Genomic DNA, 20,739 nt, shown 5'->3' with positions numbered 1-20,739 from the left:
TGCTGGCTTCTGATATCAAGGTTAACATTGTGATTGCATTAAATAAAAACTAAACAATCAACAGTTAAGCTAATCAAGTACTATGTGTTATACTTATCTTGTTAATAACTAATAGATTTCTGTCTAATTAAGAGCCTTTCTGTAGCAGCTACAACTAGATGGTTATTAAAACTGAATTTCTTATGTCTTTGATGACCTCTTGAATGCATTAGCTAGGGAAAAAATATGGTAGAAAAAAGTTCATATATATATATATATATATATATATATATATATATATATACACAAACGCATATAAAGAAATATGTTTCAATTTGCCAATGACACTGCTAAGATTTAAATATATGTGTATATATATATATATATACATATATATATACACACATATATATATGTATATATATATATATTATACATACTGTGTTTCCCCGAAAATAAGACCCAGTCTTATATTAATTTTTGCTCCAAAAGACGCGTTAGGGCTTATGTTCAGGGGATGTCATCCCGAAAAGTCTGCTAGGGCTTATTTTCCAGTTAGGTCTTATTTTCAGAGAAACATGGTATCAGCTATATATGTATATATGTCATAGATAGATAGATAGATAGATAGATAGATAGATAGATAGATAGATAGATAGATAGATAGATAGTTGTATATCTATATATATATATCTCAGATATATCAGCTTTATTGAGATGTAATTCACATACTGTACAATTACTTGACTTAAAGCATACTATTCAGTGGGTTTTAGTATATTCACCGAGTTGTACAAACATTACAATAACTTTTAGAACATTTTCTTCTCTTCAAAATAAAACCCCATGCTCATGAGCAGTCACTCCTCATTTCTTACCAATTCCACTCTTCCTTTTCCACTAGCCCTTGCAATGACTAATCTACTTTTCGTCTCTGTGGATTTGCCTACTCTATATATTTCATATAAGGGGAATCATACAATATGGTCTTACTTAGCATGTTTTCAAGGTTCATCCATATTGTAGCATATATCAGTACTTCATTTTTTTCGTTGTTGAATAATGTTCTATTGTATAGACGTATCACATTTTATTTATCCATTCATCAGTTGGTAGAAATTTGGATTGTTTCTACTTTTTTTTCTGTTAACAATGCTGTTATGAACATTTGGGAACCAGTTTTTTGTAGATGTATGTTTTCATTTCTCTTGGGTATATACCCAGGGATAGGATTTTTGGGTCAAATGGTATCTATATGTTTAGTCTTTTAAATAACTACCAGATGATTTTTTTCAAAGTGGCCACAACATTTTACATTTCCACCAACAGTGTACGAGGGTTCCAATCTCTCCCCATCCATGTCAACACTTGTTACTGTCCATATTTTTTATTATAGTCATTTTAATGAGTGTGAAATGGTATCTCATTGTGTATTTTCATTTACCTAATGGCTATTGATCTTGAGCAACTTTTCGTGTGTTTATTGACCGTTTGTATATCTGTTTTGGAGAATGTCTGTTCAGATCTTTCGCACATTTTTAAATTGAATTTTTGGTTTTATTATTGAATTGTAATAATTCTTTATATATTTTGGATATATGTCTCTTTATTAGTTTCAGGTGTACAAAGCAACGTAATAGACATTTACACCCCTCACAAAGTGATAACCCCCCCAATATACTACCTCTCTGACATTGTATGTAGCCGTTACAATACCATTGACTATATTACCTATGCTATACTTTACATCCCGTGACTATATCTATTTCTATACATTTAATTATAGTTAACATTCAGTATTATTCTACTTCAGCTTGAGGTGTATAGTGCAGTGGTCAGGTATCTACACAGTCCGTTAAGTGATCCCCCTGATAAGTCCAGTACCCGTCTGGTACCCTAAAGGATCTTTACAACATTGTTGATTATATTCCCCATTCTGTATTTCATATCCCCATGACTATATTATGACTACCAATTTGTACCTTCTAATCCCTTTACCTTCTCCCCATCCCCATCTTCCTCCCATCTGGCAACCATCAGTTTTTTTCTCTATATTTCTGAGTCCATTTCTGTTTTATTTGCTCATTTATTTGTTCTTTAGATTTCACATATAAGTGATATCATATGGTATTTGTCTTTCTCAGTCTGACTTATTTCACTTAGCATAATGTTCTCTACATCCATCCATGTTGTTGCAAATGGTAAGATTTCATTCTTTTTTATGGCTGAGTAATACTCCATTGTATAATGTACCACAGTTTCTTTGTCCAATTGTCTATTGATGGGCATTTCTGTTATTTCAATATCGTCCATATTGTGAATAGCGCTGCAATTAGTGTTTTGGATTTCTTTGAATAGATACCCAGGAGTGAAATTGCTGGGTCATAAGGTAGTTCTATTTTTAATTTTATGAGGCACCTTCATGCTGTTTTCCATAGTGGCTGCACCAACATCAACAGTGTACGGGGGCTCTCTTTTCTCCACATCTTCACCAACACTTGTTTTTTCTTGTATTTATTGATGATAGCCATTCTGACAGAAGTGAGGTGATATGTCATTGTGGGCTTTTTTGCATTTCTCTAATGATTAGTGACGTTGAGCATCTTTTCATATGTCTGTTGACCATCTGTATGTCCTCTTTAGAGAAATGTCTCTTCATGTCCTCTGCCCGTTTTTTAATACGGTGGTTTATTTTTTGGGTGTTGAGTTGTATGAGTTTTTCATAAATTTTGGATATTAACCTCTTATCAGATGTATCATTGGCAAATATCTTCTCCCATTCAGTAGGATGTCTTTTTGATTTATTGATGGTTTCCTATATGATTTTATAAACATTTTCTCCCATTTTATGGCTTGTCTTTTTACTTTATTGGTGATATTCTTTGAAGGGCAAAAGTTTTTAATTTTAATGAAGTCTAGTTTCTTATTTTTTCCTTTGTTGCTTGTACTTATGTTATCATATCTAAGAATGTTTTGCCTAAATCAAGGTCACAAAGATTTACTCCTATGTATTTTTTTCTAATAGTTTTATAATTTTAGCTCTTACGTTTATGTGTATGATCTATTTTGAGCTAATTTTTGTGTATGGTGTGAAGAAAGAATCCAAATTCATTCTTTTGCATGTGGATAACTGGTTGTCCCAGTACCATTTGTTGACCCTTAAGTTCTGATACGTAGTATGTTCATTCTTATTCAGTTGTTTTCTTATCTCTATTATGATTATTTCTTTGATACACGAGTTGTCTAATTTTTTTCTTTCCAACCCATTTGTGATCCTTCTAGTTACATTTTCGTAATTTATTTCACTTACATGCATTTTGCTCATAGATTGTGGTATATATGATACTTATTCTTTGAGATTTGCAGAGGATAACATTATGTTCCAGCTCTGATGTAGTCAATTTTCATTCCTTGAGTGCCTGTAAAGAATGAATATTCACCAGTTGTTGGATATAATGTTGTTATGTCTCTTAGATCAAGCTTGATAAATTAGATGTTTGTATCATTTGTATCCTTAGTGATTTTTTTAAAATTTACCCAATGTTAATTATTGATTGAAATGTGTTAAAAACGTTAAAGTCATCTACCATCATGGTTGGTTTCTTCGTATTTTTCCTTTTAATTCTGCTAATTTTTCTTTTCTGTTTACTTTTTTTCTTTTAGTTTTAGGTGTACAAAACTGTAATAGTTGGACATTTATACCCCTCACAAAGTGATAACACCTCTCCCCCAATTTTTTTTATGTATAGTTTCAACTTATAGGAAGTTTCAAGCATTCACAGAAGAGAGAATAGTATAATCAATCTCTATCACCCTCCCATCTTTAACCATTATGAGTATATATGGCCAATCTTATTTTATATATTCTGTCTGCCCCCCTCTTCTATGCACCATCAGTATTTAAAGCAAATTCTAGACATAACTATTATTGCTTTATCAACTCAGTGTTTAGATTTACTCATACATTTATCACCATTTCTTTTTACAGCCTGTCTGGAAATGTTTTCCTTCTTCCCAAAACAAATATATATATTACAGTATCCTCTAGAAATCTTAGGAGTAAATTTTCTAAGTTCTTGTTTGTTTGAAAATGTTTCCAATCTTGGTGTATTTTCTAAAAAATTACTGCAGAACTCAAGTTGACAGTTATTTACCCTGAGCATTTTGAAGATATTACTCCAGTGTCTTTTAGCTGTCATTGTTGCTGTTAAGAAATAGATAGGAAGTCATTTTCTGTTTCTTTGTAGATAATCTGATTGGCTCCTTTAAAGACTATCTCTTTTTCTTCGGTATTCTGCAATTTTACCAGGATATGACAAATGAAAGTATGTCATAAGTAATTGAATGATAGTAATTTTGAGTTATTAGCTGTAAATTTCTTAATATTCTTCTTCCAAATGGTGATTAGTGGTCTATAAACAGTTAAGTATGTAAGGGAATACTTGCTATTTAAAAAGCCCCTATGATAAATCTTTTGGGAGTACATGATTCTTAATTTGTAAGCTTTATAACTTTGTTTTCAAGATCATGTGTTTGTACCTTGATATAAACAGGCATAGTATGCTTTCTGTATCTTTCTACAGCACTATTGGAAATAATTATGAAAAATGGAAGCACAGCTGGAAATAGCCCTCATTGCCGAAAACCATCAGGTAGTAGTGATCAAAGCAAGCCTACTTGCACAAAAGACAGCACATCTGGTAGTGGTGAAAGTGGAAAAGGCTACACCAAAGACCAAGTTGATGGAGTTCTCAGGTAGGAATAAATATGATTTATATCTCAACTACAGTTGATACTAATGTAACATTAAAATGTTGATAACACCTGGGTGGCTGGTTAGCTCAATTGTTTAGAGCATTGTGCTAATAATACCAAGGTTGCTGGTTCGATCCCTGCATGGGCCACTGTGAGCTTCACACTCCTTAAAAAAAGAAAAAAAGATGTTGATAACTCCTAAAGAAGTGTTTGAATTATAAGTCAATAGAAAAACAGATGTCAAGGAGTTGGATTCTTGTGGGAAGTTTCTTATGCTTTATATTCTTTTTAAATTAGTCTGTAAAGTACCAACCCTGTGGAAGGTTCCATCTTTTAAAGTAACTATAAGCCACAAAGTTACTTCTAGATCATTATTTTTGAGGAAAATTATTTCAGTCTTTTGACGCAGTACAGTATTTAGATAACAGTATTGAAAAAGGATAATTGTTTTGTCTTGAAAGCACGAGAATTTCATATGAGAGAAAAATTGAGGGCAATAGCAAAGCATTTTCAATTTCCTACTTATATTAATGAAGGATAGCTTTTTTTTCTATTTGTATTGTTTCCTAAGGCTATGTTTATATACAGAGGGTGCCAAAAAAATATATATATTAAGAAAGGAAAACTGTATTAAAATCGCAATACTCAATATATACCAATAACAAAAGATGAATACAAGTCACGTTTGACTTCTGGAATTACAAGGGGTGCTCAAAGTAGTTTTCGTCAGCGTCCAGACACTTCTGCTTGAGCAACGTTGACCGAAGTGTCCACTTGTATACATTTTTTTGGCATCCCTGGTATATATTCAAATACCATAACATCTTTTCCTTTTAATTTGTTTTCACTCTAACTATTCTGTCTTAGTGCTTTAGTTTTATTCCTGATACACTTCTACTTAAAGTAGAAGAATTAGGTACAGTTGAAAAATTACGAACTGGGTTTTAGGGATTTGACTTTACTAATTTTATAATTAAGAAAAAAGTTTCAGGAAGTGAAATGAACCTCTGAGTATGAAACACTAGAGAAAGTACTGTTTTGTTTACCACTACAGCTTAAGGAAGCTGTATTGATGTACTAATGTTGCTCTCTAGGGAAACTAAAGTGTAAGGATGAAGGACTCTGAACAGTGATTCAGTGGATAATTTCACACAAAGAGTGCATTTTAATACAGTGAACTAGCTCAGGTGAAGAGTTGGTCAAACTAGTTAGATTGTCTTTCTCTTTTGCTTTCTGATCTGTTTATTTTAGTCTTTATTTTCTCACCCTTTTTTCCTCCATTCTTACTTTTTTAGTTCATTCTTTTTTACTCACTACATATAATTTGAAATTAAAGTCATTTTAAATCAAATATCAAGGTAGTTATATTTTGCTTTTTTCCCTAGACATTTAGATGCTAAAGCTTGGTTGTAAAAGATTCCTTAATCATGGTAAAGCCATGGTAGAGGGTATTTGAATGAATGGTAGTGAAGCACTCTGAGAATATAATGTTGCTAGCCACCTTATAAGTGTAGGATTGTGTCAGAGGTGGCTGAATAAGTGAGATAAGTTAATAAATGAGAGACTTGTTTTGAATTTCTTTTTTAAAAAGCTTTAATTAAACTGCGCGCTGAAACATGTTCCAGGAAACCACATGTATCTGAAAACAAATTATACGTTCTTATAGAAATTACTTTTTATTGGGAGAACACGTTCTCAATGAAAGACCTAATTAAAGTTAATTGTGTGTGTGTGTGTGTGTGTGTGTGTGTGTGTGTGATTTTTATTTGGAATCAGTTTGTGATTATTTTTTAGAAAGACTATAGAATCACCTATATATTTGAAAATATCATTAAAAATGTAATTGAAAATTTTGAAGAATCGGAATATACTCAATCTGGTGTTATTTGTTTTTTAAAATCTCTTTTTCTTAATTTTCTCTACTCTAGCCTTAAAAGGAAAAGAGTAGCACAAGGTGTGGCAGAAATAAGGACGGGAAATCAACGCTTTGTTTTTCTATCTCTGTTTTAGTATTTAGGCCGGAGGACATCTTAAGAATGGAAGAATGAAATATGATGGTGCAGATACACTTTCTATATGTCCAGAGTTGGCCAGGTGGAAACAAAATGTTAAGGGAGATTTTTTTTTTTTGTCTCTTGGCTTCTATACTCTGTGAAATTGGGGATGAGGTTATCCTCTGAGAGTTATAAGAAAAGAAATGAGATGGAAAGCTTGAGGAGAGTGGTAAAAGTATGAAATATTTGCAGAGGGAAAGGTAAAAGGAATGGAAGGATTACTGGGTAGCATTAAGGACCCAGCCAGATATGAGACCATGAATTCTTACCGGGAGGAAGTATTAGCTTAGTAGTATACCTGCATTAGAGACTATTTCTCTGCTTAATAATTTTATTACACCTTTTTTATTAAATGTTTTTTTTTTCCCTTTGGGGACTAAATATGATTGGAATATTCTCTATTAGAGTCCCTAATTTACTCAAAATACTTCAATCAGTACCTTGTGTGAGAGTTGCTTAGCTTAGTCATGTAACACTTTTTCCTTATATTGGCCTTCATAAGTGTTGCTTTAGTGACATAACAGATCACCAGCAAACACTTACATGCTGTTATGTTTTTTTTTGTTATACCTATACACAGGGGATTTTTCTGAAGAAAGCCATGTTATCTTGTTGGTTAGCACGATTGTGCAAACAAGTTGCTCAGTGACAATTTGGCTCAATGGGAGAAGCCATGCAATAATACTGCATCCATTGCATAAGTAAGAGCTAGCTTACAGTAAGACGGAAGAAAAAGTATGTAGCTTTGTATAAATAACGTTCTGTGAAATTAAGCACTGATTGTTGTCTTTGAGTTGAAGTATATTGAAAAATTATGGAGAAAAAGGTGTCATGGATCTGATTTGAAAAAGTTTTTAATATTGCATTGAAAAAAGCCATTTAAAAAATTTACAAGATCAATGTGAAATTATTAATTGGGCCATTGTTTTATTTTTCAATTTGGAACACTTCTGTACAACTATTAAGTCATTTGAATTATGGGGATTTTATTAGAATTTTATCTAAGTTGTAGTTCTTTAAATGAAAATAAATCATTTTGCTAAATTTATAAAATAAGTAATCCTTTGCCTCAAGAATAAACAGGTATTTCCCTAAATACCAGTTAAACTTGGAATCTGTTTAAAAAATCAGCTATAAAATATGGAAAAAAAAAATTGAAAGAAGACCCTTCTTCCTGCCCACTACGCTTTCATGCACGTAGAGGAAGACACAAAGGCTGAATCAGACATACTTCCCCATTGTTGAGCCCCCAGACAGCTCTCTGGTCTTGTTACACAATATTTCCTTCTGGGTTGATAACGGGTTACCTCTTTTTAATTAATTTTTTTCTGTCTTTTTTTAATTCTTTGGTGAGGATGGAGAAGGTTTGAATCTTTCAGTAAGGAGCAAAGTGTAAAGAGAGTGACAAATGCAGTTTAGCTGGTGAAAATGAGCATGAGGAACAAAAATGTCAATTAAAATAAATATATGAATGGTAATTTCTCATTCAAGTGTGAAAAATTAGGTAAATGAGTATATTCTGAGCATTAGTTGAAATACGTAGTCTTCAGCTTGTCCTTTGGTGATGTCCACTTTATACCTCTCTGCTGGTTTTTCAAATAATTTCTCTAGTATATGATGAAAACTTTCCTGCTCGGAAGATATGGCAGAGCTAGATAAGCTAAGAATTAGTGAAACATTGTTTTTCCTACGTTTTCTGTCATTGTGGCAATTCTTAGCTTTATGACTCACCCAGAGGATTGTGAATTCCAATCTAATATCCCTGCAATCTCCAGCAGCCATTTTCTGGGCTGCCTTTTTCTATTACCTAGCTTTTTGTGCTCAGGAAATAGCAGCAAAACAAACCTAGACGGTTAATCTGGTGTACAATTAAACATCTTATGCATTCAAACCAAATATTAATGACTTTAGAATTGTTCAGTGTTTTGTTTATTACTACATTTTGTTTTCTTCATTCACATAATGTCTGTCATATTCGTAGCTCTATTCCTTTTGTCGTAGTGTATTCTTCTCTATTCCAAATTGATTTTTGGTGCCAACCACATTTTCATTATAGCCCTTACCACCTTTGGTCCAAAAATGACTTAGATCCTCACCATTTCTGCCCTCAAATTGAACCAGTCATTCATCCATTGAACACATATGGTGAACAAGACACAATCCCTACCTTCAGGGGACATATCGTCTAGAAAGAGTAGTCAGACAAATAAACAGGTAGCCGCAGTACATTGTGGTAATTGCTGCAATAAGGCTAAGTGCAGAGAGCTTTAAGAGGACATAAGAAGGTCACCAAACCTAGTCTTGAGGAGTTTGAGTTCTTGAGACAAAGAGCTAAGCTGAGATATGAAGAAGTTGTGGAAACTTACTATAAGCTAGAAGGCACCAACACCAACATTTGAAAATATCTAGGAAGGAAGAGAGTCTGTTTAAACACTGACTGGAAAAGCAAAAAGAAAGGAAGAAGATGGGTACTCTGGAGTCTGAAGAGGATCCTTTTCTTCTTTATTCTGGTTCTGAACAGGATTTTCAAGTTAGACGAACTGAAGTTTGAATCCTGTGAGTCCTTTCCCAATCACCTTAGCAGGCTTCCCATTCCTCTCTGTTCCCCTTTGGCACTTTACTTTTCTGTACATATTTGTCACCATGTGATGTACTTTATATTTTACTTGTATATTTGTTCATTGTTTGTCCCTGTCCCAATTGTAAATTTAATGTGAGCAAGGATTTTTTTGTTTGACTGTTTTATTCACCAGTATAACATCTGAAACAGTGTCTAACAGAAAGTAGGTGTTCAGTAAATTTTTATTGAAGAAATAAATCCTGGTTCCCATCTATTACTTGGTTATATGACTTTTAACAATTTACTTAACCATTCAAAGCCTTAATTTTGTCATTGGTTAAGTAGGAATAATATCTACTTAATGAGGAGGAAGTGAGATAACCTGTAAAATAATCAACGTAAGATTCTATAATTCTCTGTGTGAAAACTGTGTGAACCAGATGTAGTTTGGAATTCAGAATTCTTCATATTTTAGAAAGATAATAAGGAGCATATATTATACATTACATAACAACTTAGCAGTGTCTGGTAAACAGCCCAGAAACTAATGGGTAATATTTCTACAACAAAACGTACAAATATTCACACTTAAATGGGATAAATTAAGCTATATAGCAGTTTCACATTCATTCAGGTCAAATTTTGCCTCTGAAAGACCTTAAGTCAAGGTTTTGCAGACAAATTAGTAACAGAATTACTTAAAGTTTTTCAGAGCTGAACGGGTATTGGAACATGGATATAGGATTGTGGACCTGTGCCTGACACACAGTAGTTGTTCTATAAGTGTCCCCCTTCCCTTTTTTTTTTCTTAATTGCATAGTTTCTAAACATATTTAGGGGAGTGGGTCTCTGTAAAGGCAGGGATTGTTCTGTGTTCACCAATATACGTATCTCAACTACCCGAACACTATCTGGGACATAGTTGGTGCTCAATAAATATTACTGACTAAGTAAAGGAAATGTCATGTTTATGAAATAAAATGGACTTGTGTTAATATTTATTAAGTATCTAAAGTAGAAAAATCCAATTTTAATTATTATTACTATAAAAAAGACTGCGTAACAGACTTTTGTTAATGTGATTATGAAAATATTTCTATAATCGTATACAATGTCTTATCTTTTTTTTCCTATTTTGTATACCAAATGATGAATGCTTGCGTTATACAAGGAGGGCTGACGCTCATTTATTCTAGAAATATTTAATGAGAACCTTCCATGTACCAAGTGCTGTGATGAATATAGATTCAGTAGTTAAAAAAAAAAAATCAATCCTGTCTGTTTTCTTTGAAAACTTTGAGTCAGTGCCAGCTAATACTGGCAGTTAGCTGCCAGTGAGCAATTGTGCCTCGGTTCCGTTTACCTGTTACTACCTCTGTTGTCAAGCCTCTCGCACAGGGAATATATCAAAGTCATAAAGTATGCCACAAAATAATGTGTAAAATGTACATGGATTTTAGTGGAGAAAAACTGTTAGGTTGTGGGAGAATGTTAGCATCTGACAATGTTAATGTTCTCTGCTCTATTTAGAGTATTTCTTTTCCTAATATATTTTAAAGATTCCAGGCTTAAGTCCGTTACATCTTTAGGGTTATAAACTATGTAAGTACAGTATGTCCTCGAATAATGATGTTTCAAAATTGTTTTGTTATAATGTTGATGAGATGCTGTAGGAACTTAACTCTTGTTTATATCAATTCCCCTGCGGTAAAATTGGTTTGATTATAATTTTGCTTAAAGTTGTAGAACCTATCTATGACGTTAAGTGAGGACTTACTGTAATCTTTAATGGTGTGCTTATCACGATGAAAATAAGGAGTAACAAACATTTTTGAGTCCCATGATACATTTTATTATGAGATTTTATCTTTTTCAGAGAGTGACACAGATGAATTCTCTTTAGCATAGCCAAGTTGAATTAACTTGCCTTACCATTTAAACCATAGTGTACTGTAATTGTTTTACATGTCCTAAGCTATTACTTTGGTATTTGGTTAGGTCTGCATTATGCAACAACAAAACTCTTGGAGTGCAATGCATACTAATCTTTAGCTGTTACATACTTGTGAGGAATATTGGAATTTCTTTATGCTCATGAAAGTACTATAAAATTGTCCTTATCCTCTCATTTTAGTTACAGTGCATGCTCTGTCCTTCATCCACAGTTGTTACGGACTTTGCTTTGTTTCTCTGTAGTTGTGATAAATTGTACCAAGGACATTCGCATGGCCGACTCTCCTTAGATTGGGAAGATGTTGGAGGAATGGACTGTGGTCAAAAACCAGAATGAAGCAGTAACCCTTAACGGGATAAGCTATCATTTGAAATTGAGAAAACAATCCACAAACATTTCTGTACATTATTCTAATAAATAAAAAAAGTGAGCTGTTACATGAACTTCTTCCTTGAAATTTACATTATAACACACTCTCTTGTTCACAGCATAAACAAATGTAAAAATTACTATGAAGTACTGGGAGTTACCAAAGATGCTGGTGATGAAGATTTGAAAAAAGCTTATAGAAAGCTTGCTTTGAAGTTTCATCCAGACAAAAACCATGCACCTGGAGCAACAGATGCTTTTAAAAGTAAAGTAAACCTTTTAAAGCAATTTTACTAAGCTCTTTTTAGAACCCACTGACAGTGTTTCAGAATATTAAATTCTGCCTTTAGACTGGTGGTGCATTTAGAAGCCAGCATAAGCAAGAGTCCTCAAAATCTTTTAAAACTTCACTATTAACTTGTTGTACCAAGAGCCAAACAAATGTAGTTTGGCTTCATAAAAGCAACATGCCAATTTTGGGAAAGTCCTAAGTAACTTATAGATAGATACCCATGCATGCTTTCTAGTTTACCATACACAAGTAGTGTGATGATTATGCTCGAGCTTCTAGTGTATTATTACCATGTGATTCTAAGGGAACTAAAAGCAAAATACAGTTTTTAAAGATATTTAAGATTTTTAAGGGTTTTTAAGGTATTGAGATACTTATTAGATACTAGAATTGGGAGATTACTTGGAATTGCTATCTGTTCAGTGTTCTTCTATTTCTATTAATTCTGGCCAATTTTTGTGTTTTTTATATGTAGTTCTAACTAATGTGACTTTTTTTTCCTTTTAATAATTAGTTTCATTTCTCTTGCCTGTTATTCATTTGTCTTTATTTCTTTCTCAAAAATATTTCCGGTTTTTTGCATTTAGTTAATAAGTGTCAAAGAACTGATTTTATAATATATTTTGTTACATACAGTTTATTCATAATAGTTAACTTCTAATTCATAGGAAAATGATTCAATTTGTGATTTTTTTGTTGTTGTAAATTTGACACTCATAGAGCCAAGTATGTTTACAGTGAAATGCTGGGGTCTTGTAATAACAAGGAGATACTTATTTTTCAAACGTTCCTAAAAGATAGATGACTCAATTGGTCTTTCATACGAAACAGTTTCCAAACAGTTTTATTTCTTGAGGGAAGTTGCCAAGCAAAATGCGTTTGGGGATTGTTAATATATTCCAATAAAAGCAGCCTCCAGTGTGGTCCTGGTGAAAGCAAAATGCCACAGTGACAGAGCCTTCTATATCCTTAAATTAAAAGTGGCCTGTTGATAGTACAGGAAAAGTTTCTTGACATATACATGATGTATTACAGAATTGTACACTTGAAACCTATGTAATTTTATTAAACCATTGTCACCCCAATAAATTTTAATTAAAAAAATAATAATAAAATAAAACCTCGATTTCAGATGGAAAAAAGCACACTAACTTTAGCATATATTCCCCCCAAAATTAATATAAATTTTCATATTATGAATTAAAAGCATTTAATTTAAAATTTGTATTGTTTTTATAATGTTTAAAAAACATTTTGGCAGTGAGTTATTTGCATATTTATGACCTGCTAGGTGATGTCAGTATTAATTGATCATTGATGTTAAGAATGTTAAACTGCTTCTTTCTCCCACTTCTGCACTGAAGTCACGTTAGCATTTTTGGTTTTGGAATAACAGTAAGTGGATCTTCCAGTATTTTTACAGCCTGTGTTGCATTTTGAAGAGATAAGCAGCATAAATGTCACCCCAGCTAGACACTCAGAAGGGGTTTTACAAAGGTGATTCCACTTTGGTTTAGTACATTTCAGGTTTTAATGCTCTGCTTTGTAAAACTAGAAACTTAATATTGATCAACATGCCGGGAGGTGATTCATTTCTAGAGGAGAGGCTCACGTTATTCAATATGTAGGGGTTATCTGTCAATCGGAATGCCGATTTGTTAATCCCAAAGAGGATCAGAATGGGGAGCTGGTTGATGAGCCTCTTTTTCATTGAGTGTAAACTACATAGAAAACCCAGGTTGTAATTCACAGATGCTTGGTGAGCAAAGGTAGTTATTTAGAAAATATTACGTGTAGTGTCATCATACAGAAATGTCAGGTTTCATTAATTTAGCACACAGGATGTTTTCATTACCTTCTGAGTCATCTTACTTTAATTTTAACCAATCAGCTTTAAACTTTTGATTTTGGGATACTAAGCTGTTTATTCTAAGCAAAGACTATAGCTTTTTCTTTTGTGTAAAAGGTAAGTATAGATTGATTGCTCTGTAATTACCAAAACACTTTTTACAGAACATGGAAACTACTTGCTTTTTATTTCCTCTTAGAAAAAGAGAGGTAATTGGTTTAGGGAATTAAATAAGATAGAAGAGATAGTTTCATTTCTGTGTTTTGTAAAGCTTTGAAAATAAAAGCTTTCTATCAAGGACGGTAGACTAAATGAACTCTTAAGTTCATGCAGCTGTTTGTTCTTTACAGTTAGGTTTGTAAGTTTCTCAAAGCAGGGAATATTTTATTTACATCTAGAGAGTATTTTTAAACATACTTTTAAAAAAATATTTGATTGAAATGGATCCCTTTCCTTCTGACATGATTGTTTTCAAAACAGTCTGTTATCTTCAAAGACTCACAAGTATTTCAGATACTATTTGAATAATACCTGTGTTTGTTGACATATACATGAATGTAATAGCAAGGAACAGGGATTAGCTGTGTATGTGTTTGCTTGGTAAATAATAATGAATCAGATGTTATTGCCTATGCTAGGTCTGGTAGTTCAATATTCTTAATATCTAGAGTGTATCTCTAAGAACGAAGAAGTCAGTTCTACCCTTTGTTCTAGTTCTTATAGAGAAATACAATAAGAGAATATGAAATATCCTTTTGCTCAAAGAATTTGCCATTTATAAAGGGGAGACAAGTCTCATAGAGAACATTTGGAATAATAATAATACCTAACATTTAACAAGCATTTTATAGTTTTTCATTCCCATTTTTCATTTAATGGTTATTAAAAATCTTGTGAAATTGTTGGGACCAGTGTCATCCTCCTTTCACAAATAAAATTGAGGCTCGGAGAGATTAACTGATTTACCCAGGATTTCTCAGAAGACTGAATATAATTAAATGCCAAAACATGGAATAAATACACCCAAAATAAAGTGAGGAAAATAAAGTAGCATTATAATCAGAGTAATTGGAGAAGCCTTTATATTATAGGTGAGAATTAAGGCTTTTCTCAAGATGAGTGTGATTTCTGTGGTTAGGGAAGAAAGTAGATGGCAGAAACTTGGGTATGAGAATAAGGCAAGCGATTTAAAAATCAGTGAGCACTTCCATTTTTGAGAAGATGAAGGAGATGTACTTTTCCCTGTCCTCATACTAAGTACAACTTAATACTGTATGTAAAACAAAACAAACATTAGAAAACTCTTGAAGGTTGAGAGAAGGTAGACTGGCCAGCAACATTGGGACCCAAAGAGCAACATGGCAGTGAGTTGCTTGGGTTTTCATTTTGCCTTTTATATCTCAGACTGGGTGCTAGAGAAGCAAACAACTCAAACACCAACGAGCACAGACAAACAGTCCCCAGGAAAAGCCTGATCTCTAGCCAAGTAAACAGGAAAGGGGTAAACTAGCAAGACAGGAAAACTTTTCTGCTGCAGCCAAATATCAGCAAAAAAACTATGGCCCTACCCACACCCACACCCACAAAGGCTGAGTAGAGAACCTAGCCTGCTACCTTCTCTGGGCTGTAATGAGATTCTCTAAACCCTCTCCCCCAGGTTGATAACCTAGAAGATGGAGTAGGAGATGATATTTCCACTCCTACCTGTCAATAACAAGGTGTCCCTTTCCCTCTCCATTGGGTTAGTGTCATAAGTAGCCTAGTAGAGAGTCAGGACTTTCACCACCAACCAGAGGCAAACAAAGCCATATCCTTATGGAGAGCAATAATGAGGCACTCCTATCTTTCTAGCCAAAGAGATAAGAATGGAGGCTTGATGGAGAACTGGAAATTCTATCCCATCCCTGCCCATTAGTAATGAGGAGCCCCTCTTTTCAGATGTCATCAGACACCAAGGGAGAAAACTCGACTTCTGTTGCCTCGTGGAATAACAGGTGGTATACCCTCTTCTCATACTAGAATAGTGTCAGAGGAAGACAGTTAAAACAAGTTTTAGATAAAGGTCAAAGTCTCATAAGATAATACCCCACGTGATGACAGTTCAGTCAGCAATCACTTGTCATGCTGTGAACCAGAAAACCTCAAATTGAATTTAAAGAACATCAGTAGATACCCACATGGAGATGACAGGAAATATTTGCTAACAAAGTTTGTAAAGCATTCTTCATAAAAATATGAATTGCAGCTATGCTTGAAACAAATTTAGAAAAATAAGAGTCTTAGCAAAGAAAGCCTGAGCAAATAAAAGGTATGAAGAATTAAATGGAGAATTTTACAGCTTAAAAATACAAAAACTGAAATAAAAACTAGCAGTAAATAGAATAAGCTGAATGACAGAGGAAAGAATCAGTGAACTGGAAAATAGAAAAATAGACATTATCCAATCCGAACAACAGAGAAAATAGACTGAGAAAGAGGAAGAGAACATAGCCTCAGGAACCAATGGGCCTATACCAAAAGATTTGGTATTCATATCATTGGGGTCCTGGAAGGAAAGCAGAAAGAGGGCATAGCTGAAAAAGTACTAAAAAAAATAAGATAAAATAAAGGTTGAAAACTTCACATACGCACACTTGGCAAAAAATACAAGCTTATATAATTCAAGAAGTTGAATGAATTCCAAACAGATAAACCCAAAGAAATCCACACCAAAATGCATCATAGTCAAACTTTTGAAAACTAAAGATAAAAAGTCTTAAAAGCCACAAAAGAGAAATGACACCCTACCTATAGGTGCAAAGGAATTCAAATGACAGTGACATTCACATTAGAAATTGTGTAGGCCAGGAGGAAATGGCAAATTTTTCACATATTGAAAGAACTGTCAATCCAGAATTGTATACCCAGTAAAAATATCCTTCAGGAATGAAGGAGAAATCAAGACACTTTCAGATGTTTTGAAAAATAAGAGAATTTGTCATTAGCACACATACCCTAAAAGAATAGCTAAGGGAAGTTCTCTAAACAAAAGGAAACAGTAAAAAAGGAATCTTAAAACATCAAAAAGGAAGAAAGAACACAGTAAGAAAAATATGGGTAAATACAATACATTTTGCTTCTCTTGAATTTCTAAATTATGTTTTACATTTGAAGAAAAACATTTAACATTGTCTGAAATGGTTTTAAATGTATGCAGAGAAAATATATAAGGGAATTATATTATAAATGGGGTAGAATAAAGGAAAGCAAAGAGAAGTAAGGCTTTTACAGTATACTTGAACTAATAAAATAATGACACCAGTGAGCTGTTGTAAGTTGTGTACATATAAATCTGGAGCAACCACCAAAAAGGTGTACAAAGAGATACACAGAAAACACTAGATAAGTCAAAACGGAATTCTAATAAAAAGTTCAAATAATTCACAGTAAGTCAGGAAGCAGAAAACAAAAAACAAAGTGGTAGACATAAGCCTTAACTTATCAGTAATTACATTAAATGTAAATGATCTAAGTGTAGCAATTAGAAGACAGATTGGAAGAGTAAATTTAAAAAATGACTCAACTTTGTGTTATCTACAGAAACTCAGTTCATTTATAACAATATATACAGGCTGAAAGTAAAGAGGTAGGAAAAGATATATCATGCAAATGATCAAAAGAAAGCAGGTGTGGCTATGTTAATATTAGATTAAATAGACTTTAGACTAAAAAATTTACCAGAGAGAGACGTTTTATTATGATAAAGGGTCAATCCTTCAAGAAGACATAACAATATAAATTTGTATGCACTAAAAAACAGGAATGCAAAATATGTAATTCAAAAACTGATAAAATCGGAAGGAGAAATAGACAAATTCACAATTATAGCTGGAAACTTCAACATCTCTCTCTCAACAATTGATAGAACAACTAGACAGAAAATCAGAAAGAATATAGAAGAATTAAACACCACCATTATCCAACAAAATATAATCATCATTTATAAAATGTTCCACTCAGTAACTGTAGACTATACATTCAAGTGCTTACGGAATATACTCCAAGATAGAACATATCCTGGGTCATAAAATACACCGCCACTAAGTTAAAAGACAGGGTTCATACAGAGTGTGTTTTCTGACCACAGTGAAATCAAAGTAGAAATCAGTAACAGAAAGATACTGCAAAATGTTCACTCACTTGAAACTGGACAACGCATTTCTAAATAATCTATGAGTCAAGGAGTCTCAAGAGAATTTTTTTAAATACATTAAATTAAAGTATAGCATATTACAATTTGAAAGGACCAGCTAAAGCAATGCTGAGAAGAAACTTGTAACATTAAATGTGTATATTAAAATAGAGGAATAGCCTCAAATCAGTCATCTAGGCTTCCACCTCATGAACCAAGAAGAAGATGAGCAAAATAAACCCAAAGCAAGAAGAAGGAAGGAAATAAAGGTGAGAGCAGAAATCAATAAAATTGAAAACAAAAACAATAGTGAAAATTAATGAAACAAAAGAACTGGTTCTTTGAAAAGATCAATGAACTTGACAGACTGACAAAGGAAAAAAAAAGAAATGACCTTTGTTAGAAATGGTATCAGAAACAAGGATACAGACCCTGCAAACATTAAAAGGATAATACTATGAAATTTACAAATGAGATGAAATGGACCAATTCTTTGAGAAATATAAATGGTAAGAATTCACTCAATCTGAGGTTGATAATGTGAACAACCCTGTAACATAAGTAAATTACCATGTTTCCCCGAAAATAAGATCTAGCCGGACAATCAGCTCTAGTGCGTCTTTTGGAGCAAAATTTAATATAAGACCCGCTATTATATTTATATTATGTTATATTACATTACATTACATTAAAGACTGGGTCTTATAATAAAATAAGACTGGATCTTATATTAACTTTTGCTCCAAAGGACGCATTAGAGCTGAGTGTCCGGCTAGGTCTTATTTTCGGGGAAATGCGATAAATTTGTAATTAAGAAACTCCCTAAAGGAAATCTCCATGCTCAGTTACCTTTACTGCAGAATTCTTTCAAACTTCTAAGAAAAATTAAAACCAGTTGTACATAGTCTCTTCCTGAAAATACAAGGGGAGGAAATATTTCCCAATTTATTTTACAAAGTAAGTATTACCCTGTTAAAATCAGACACTACAAAAAAAAAAAACACACAAAAGAAAACAAAACTACAGACTAGTATTCTTCATGGAATAAGCCCAGATATCCTTAACAAAATATCAGAATTCAGCAATCTATGAAACAAATTATACGTACACCCTAACCAAGTGGAATTTATTCCAATGATGCAAAAAGCTGGTTCACTATTTGAATATCAGTCATTGTGATCTATTATATTAAAGGCTAAAGAAGAAAAATCTCATGATTTTATCAATCAGTGCAGTAAAAGCATTTGAAACATTTCGCCACTCATTTATGATAAAAACTGACAGGAAAATAAGAATTAAAGGGAACTGCCTCAAATTGATAAAAGAGCAAATACAGATAACCTAGGGTAACATTATAGTTAGTGGTGAAAGCCTGAATGCTTTCCTCCTAAGATTGGGAACAAAGCCAGAGTGTCCCCTTTCACCACTCTTAACATAGTGTTGGAAATTCTAGTCAGTGCATTAAGGTGAAAATAAAATAAAAGGCACTATACGAAAAGGAAGACATCAAACTGTCCATATTTGTAAGTGACGTGATTATTTATAAAATTCCAAGGAATGTATCCCCCAAAAAAATTCTAGAACTAATAAGTGAATTCTTTAGAGTTTCAGGACGTAAGATAAACATACAAAAATCAATTTCTATTGATTTAAAGTAGTAGATGTAGTATATTTAAACATAGTATATATATTAGCAGTGAATATGTAGACACTGAAATTAAAAATATATTACTATTTACAGTCACACACATGAAATACTTAGTTGTAAATTTAACAAAACTTGTGTAGGATTTGTATGCAGAAAGCTATACTATACTAATGAAAGGAATCAAAGAAGATCTAAATAAATGGAATGATTTATCATGTTCATGGATTGGAAGAGTCAGCATAGTAAAGATGTCAAATCTCTCCAAACTGATACACATATTTAACACAATGCCTGTTAATATCCTAGCACAACTTTTTTGTAAATAAGCACAATTTTATTCTGAAATTTATATGGAACAACAAAGAACCTGAATAAATAAAAATGATTTATTAAAAGAATGGAGTAGGAGTAATCAGTGTACCTGATTTTAGGATTTACTTTGTATATTAAACTTATTAAAACAGAGTGATATTGTTAGAGGCATAGACACAGAGATCTATGGAACAGGATGGGGAACACAGATATAGATTCTTACAGATATACCCAACTGTTTTTTTTGTTTTTTTTCAATTACAGTTTACATTCAATATTATCTTTATTTCATGTGTACAGCATAGTGGTTAGGCATTTATATAATTTACAAAGGGATCCCCTGATAAGTCTACTACCCACCTGGTATTATTACCATATCATTGACTATAGTCCCCTATGTTTTATTTTGCATCCCCATGACTGTTTTGTAACTGCCAATTTGTACTTCCTAATTTCTTCACCTTTGACAGAGGTGCAAAAGCAATTAAATGGAAAAAAGATAACCTTTTCAGCAAATGGGTTTGGAGGATATTCATAGGAACAAAAACAAAAAACCCTGACCTAAATTTCATGCTTTATACAAGAATGAACTCAAAGTGAATCATGAATGTAAATGTAGAACAACATTTTTTGAACTGTTAGCAAAGAATCATGGGAGCAAATCTTTAGGGTCTTGGGCTAGGCATTGATTTCTTAGAATTAACACCAAAGTCACAATTTATAAAAGGAAAAAATGATAAGTTGGATTTTATCAAAATTTGTTTAAACTTTGCTCTGCAAAGACCCTACGAAGAGA

General features: G+C 32.8%; 1 protein-coding gene across 4 annotated transcripts in view; it reads left to right on the top strand.

Moving 5' to 3' along the window:
- Window positions 1–20,739, top strand: part of DNAJB14 (DnaJ heat shock protein family (Hsp40) member B14) — a 47,108-nt gene that overhangs the window by 12,878 nt on the left and 13,491 nt on the right. For 3 of the 4 annotated variants that reach the window (XM_019757666.3, XM_019757667.3, XM_088792161.1), the window contains 2 exons: window positions 4,563–4,734; window positions 11,791–11,936. In XM_019757666.3, coding sequence (XP_019613225.1) covers window positions 4,563–4,734; window positions 11,791–11,936 — 318 coding nt within the window. The remainder of the gene's footprint in view (window positions 1–4,562; window positions 4,735–11,790; window positions 11,937–20,739) is intronic. The other variant, XM_019757669.3, reaches the window with a different exon arrangement.

This window comes from Rhinolophus sinicus, chromosome 1 (assembly GCF_057876585.1).
Source record: "Rhinolophus sinicus isolate RSI-liver-muscle chromosome 1, RSI-T2T, whole genome shotgun sequence".
Classification (NCBI taxonomy): Eukaryota; Metazoa; Chordata; class Mammalia; order Chiroptera; family Rhinolophidae; genus Rhinolophus; species Rhinolophus sinicus.
The sequence above is the reverse complement of the archived record's forward strand: the minus strand, read 5'-3'. Positions and strand labels throughout refer to the sequence as shown.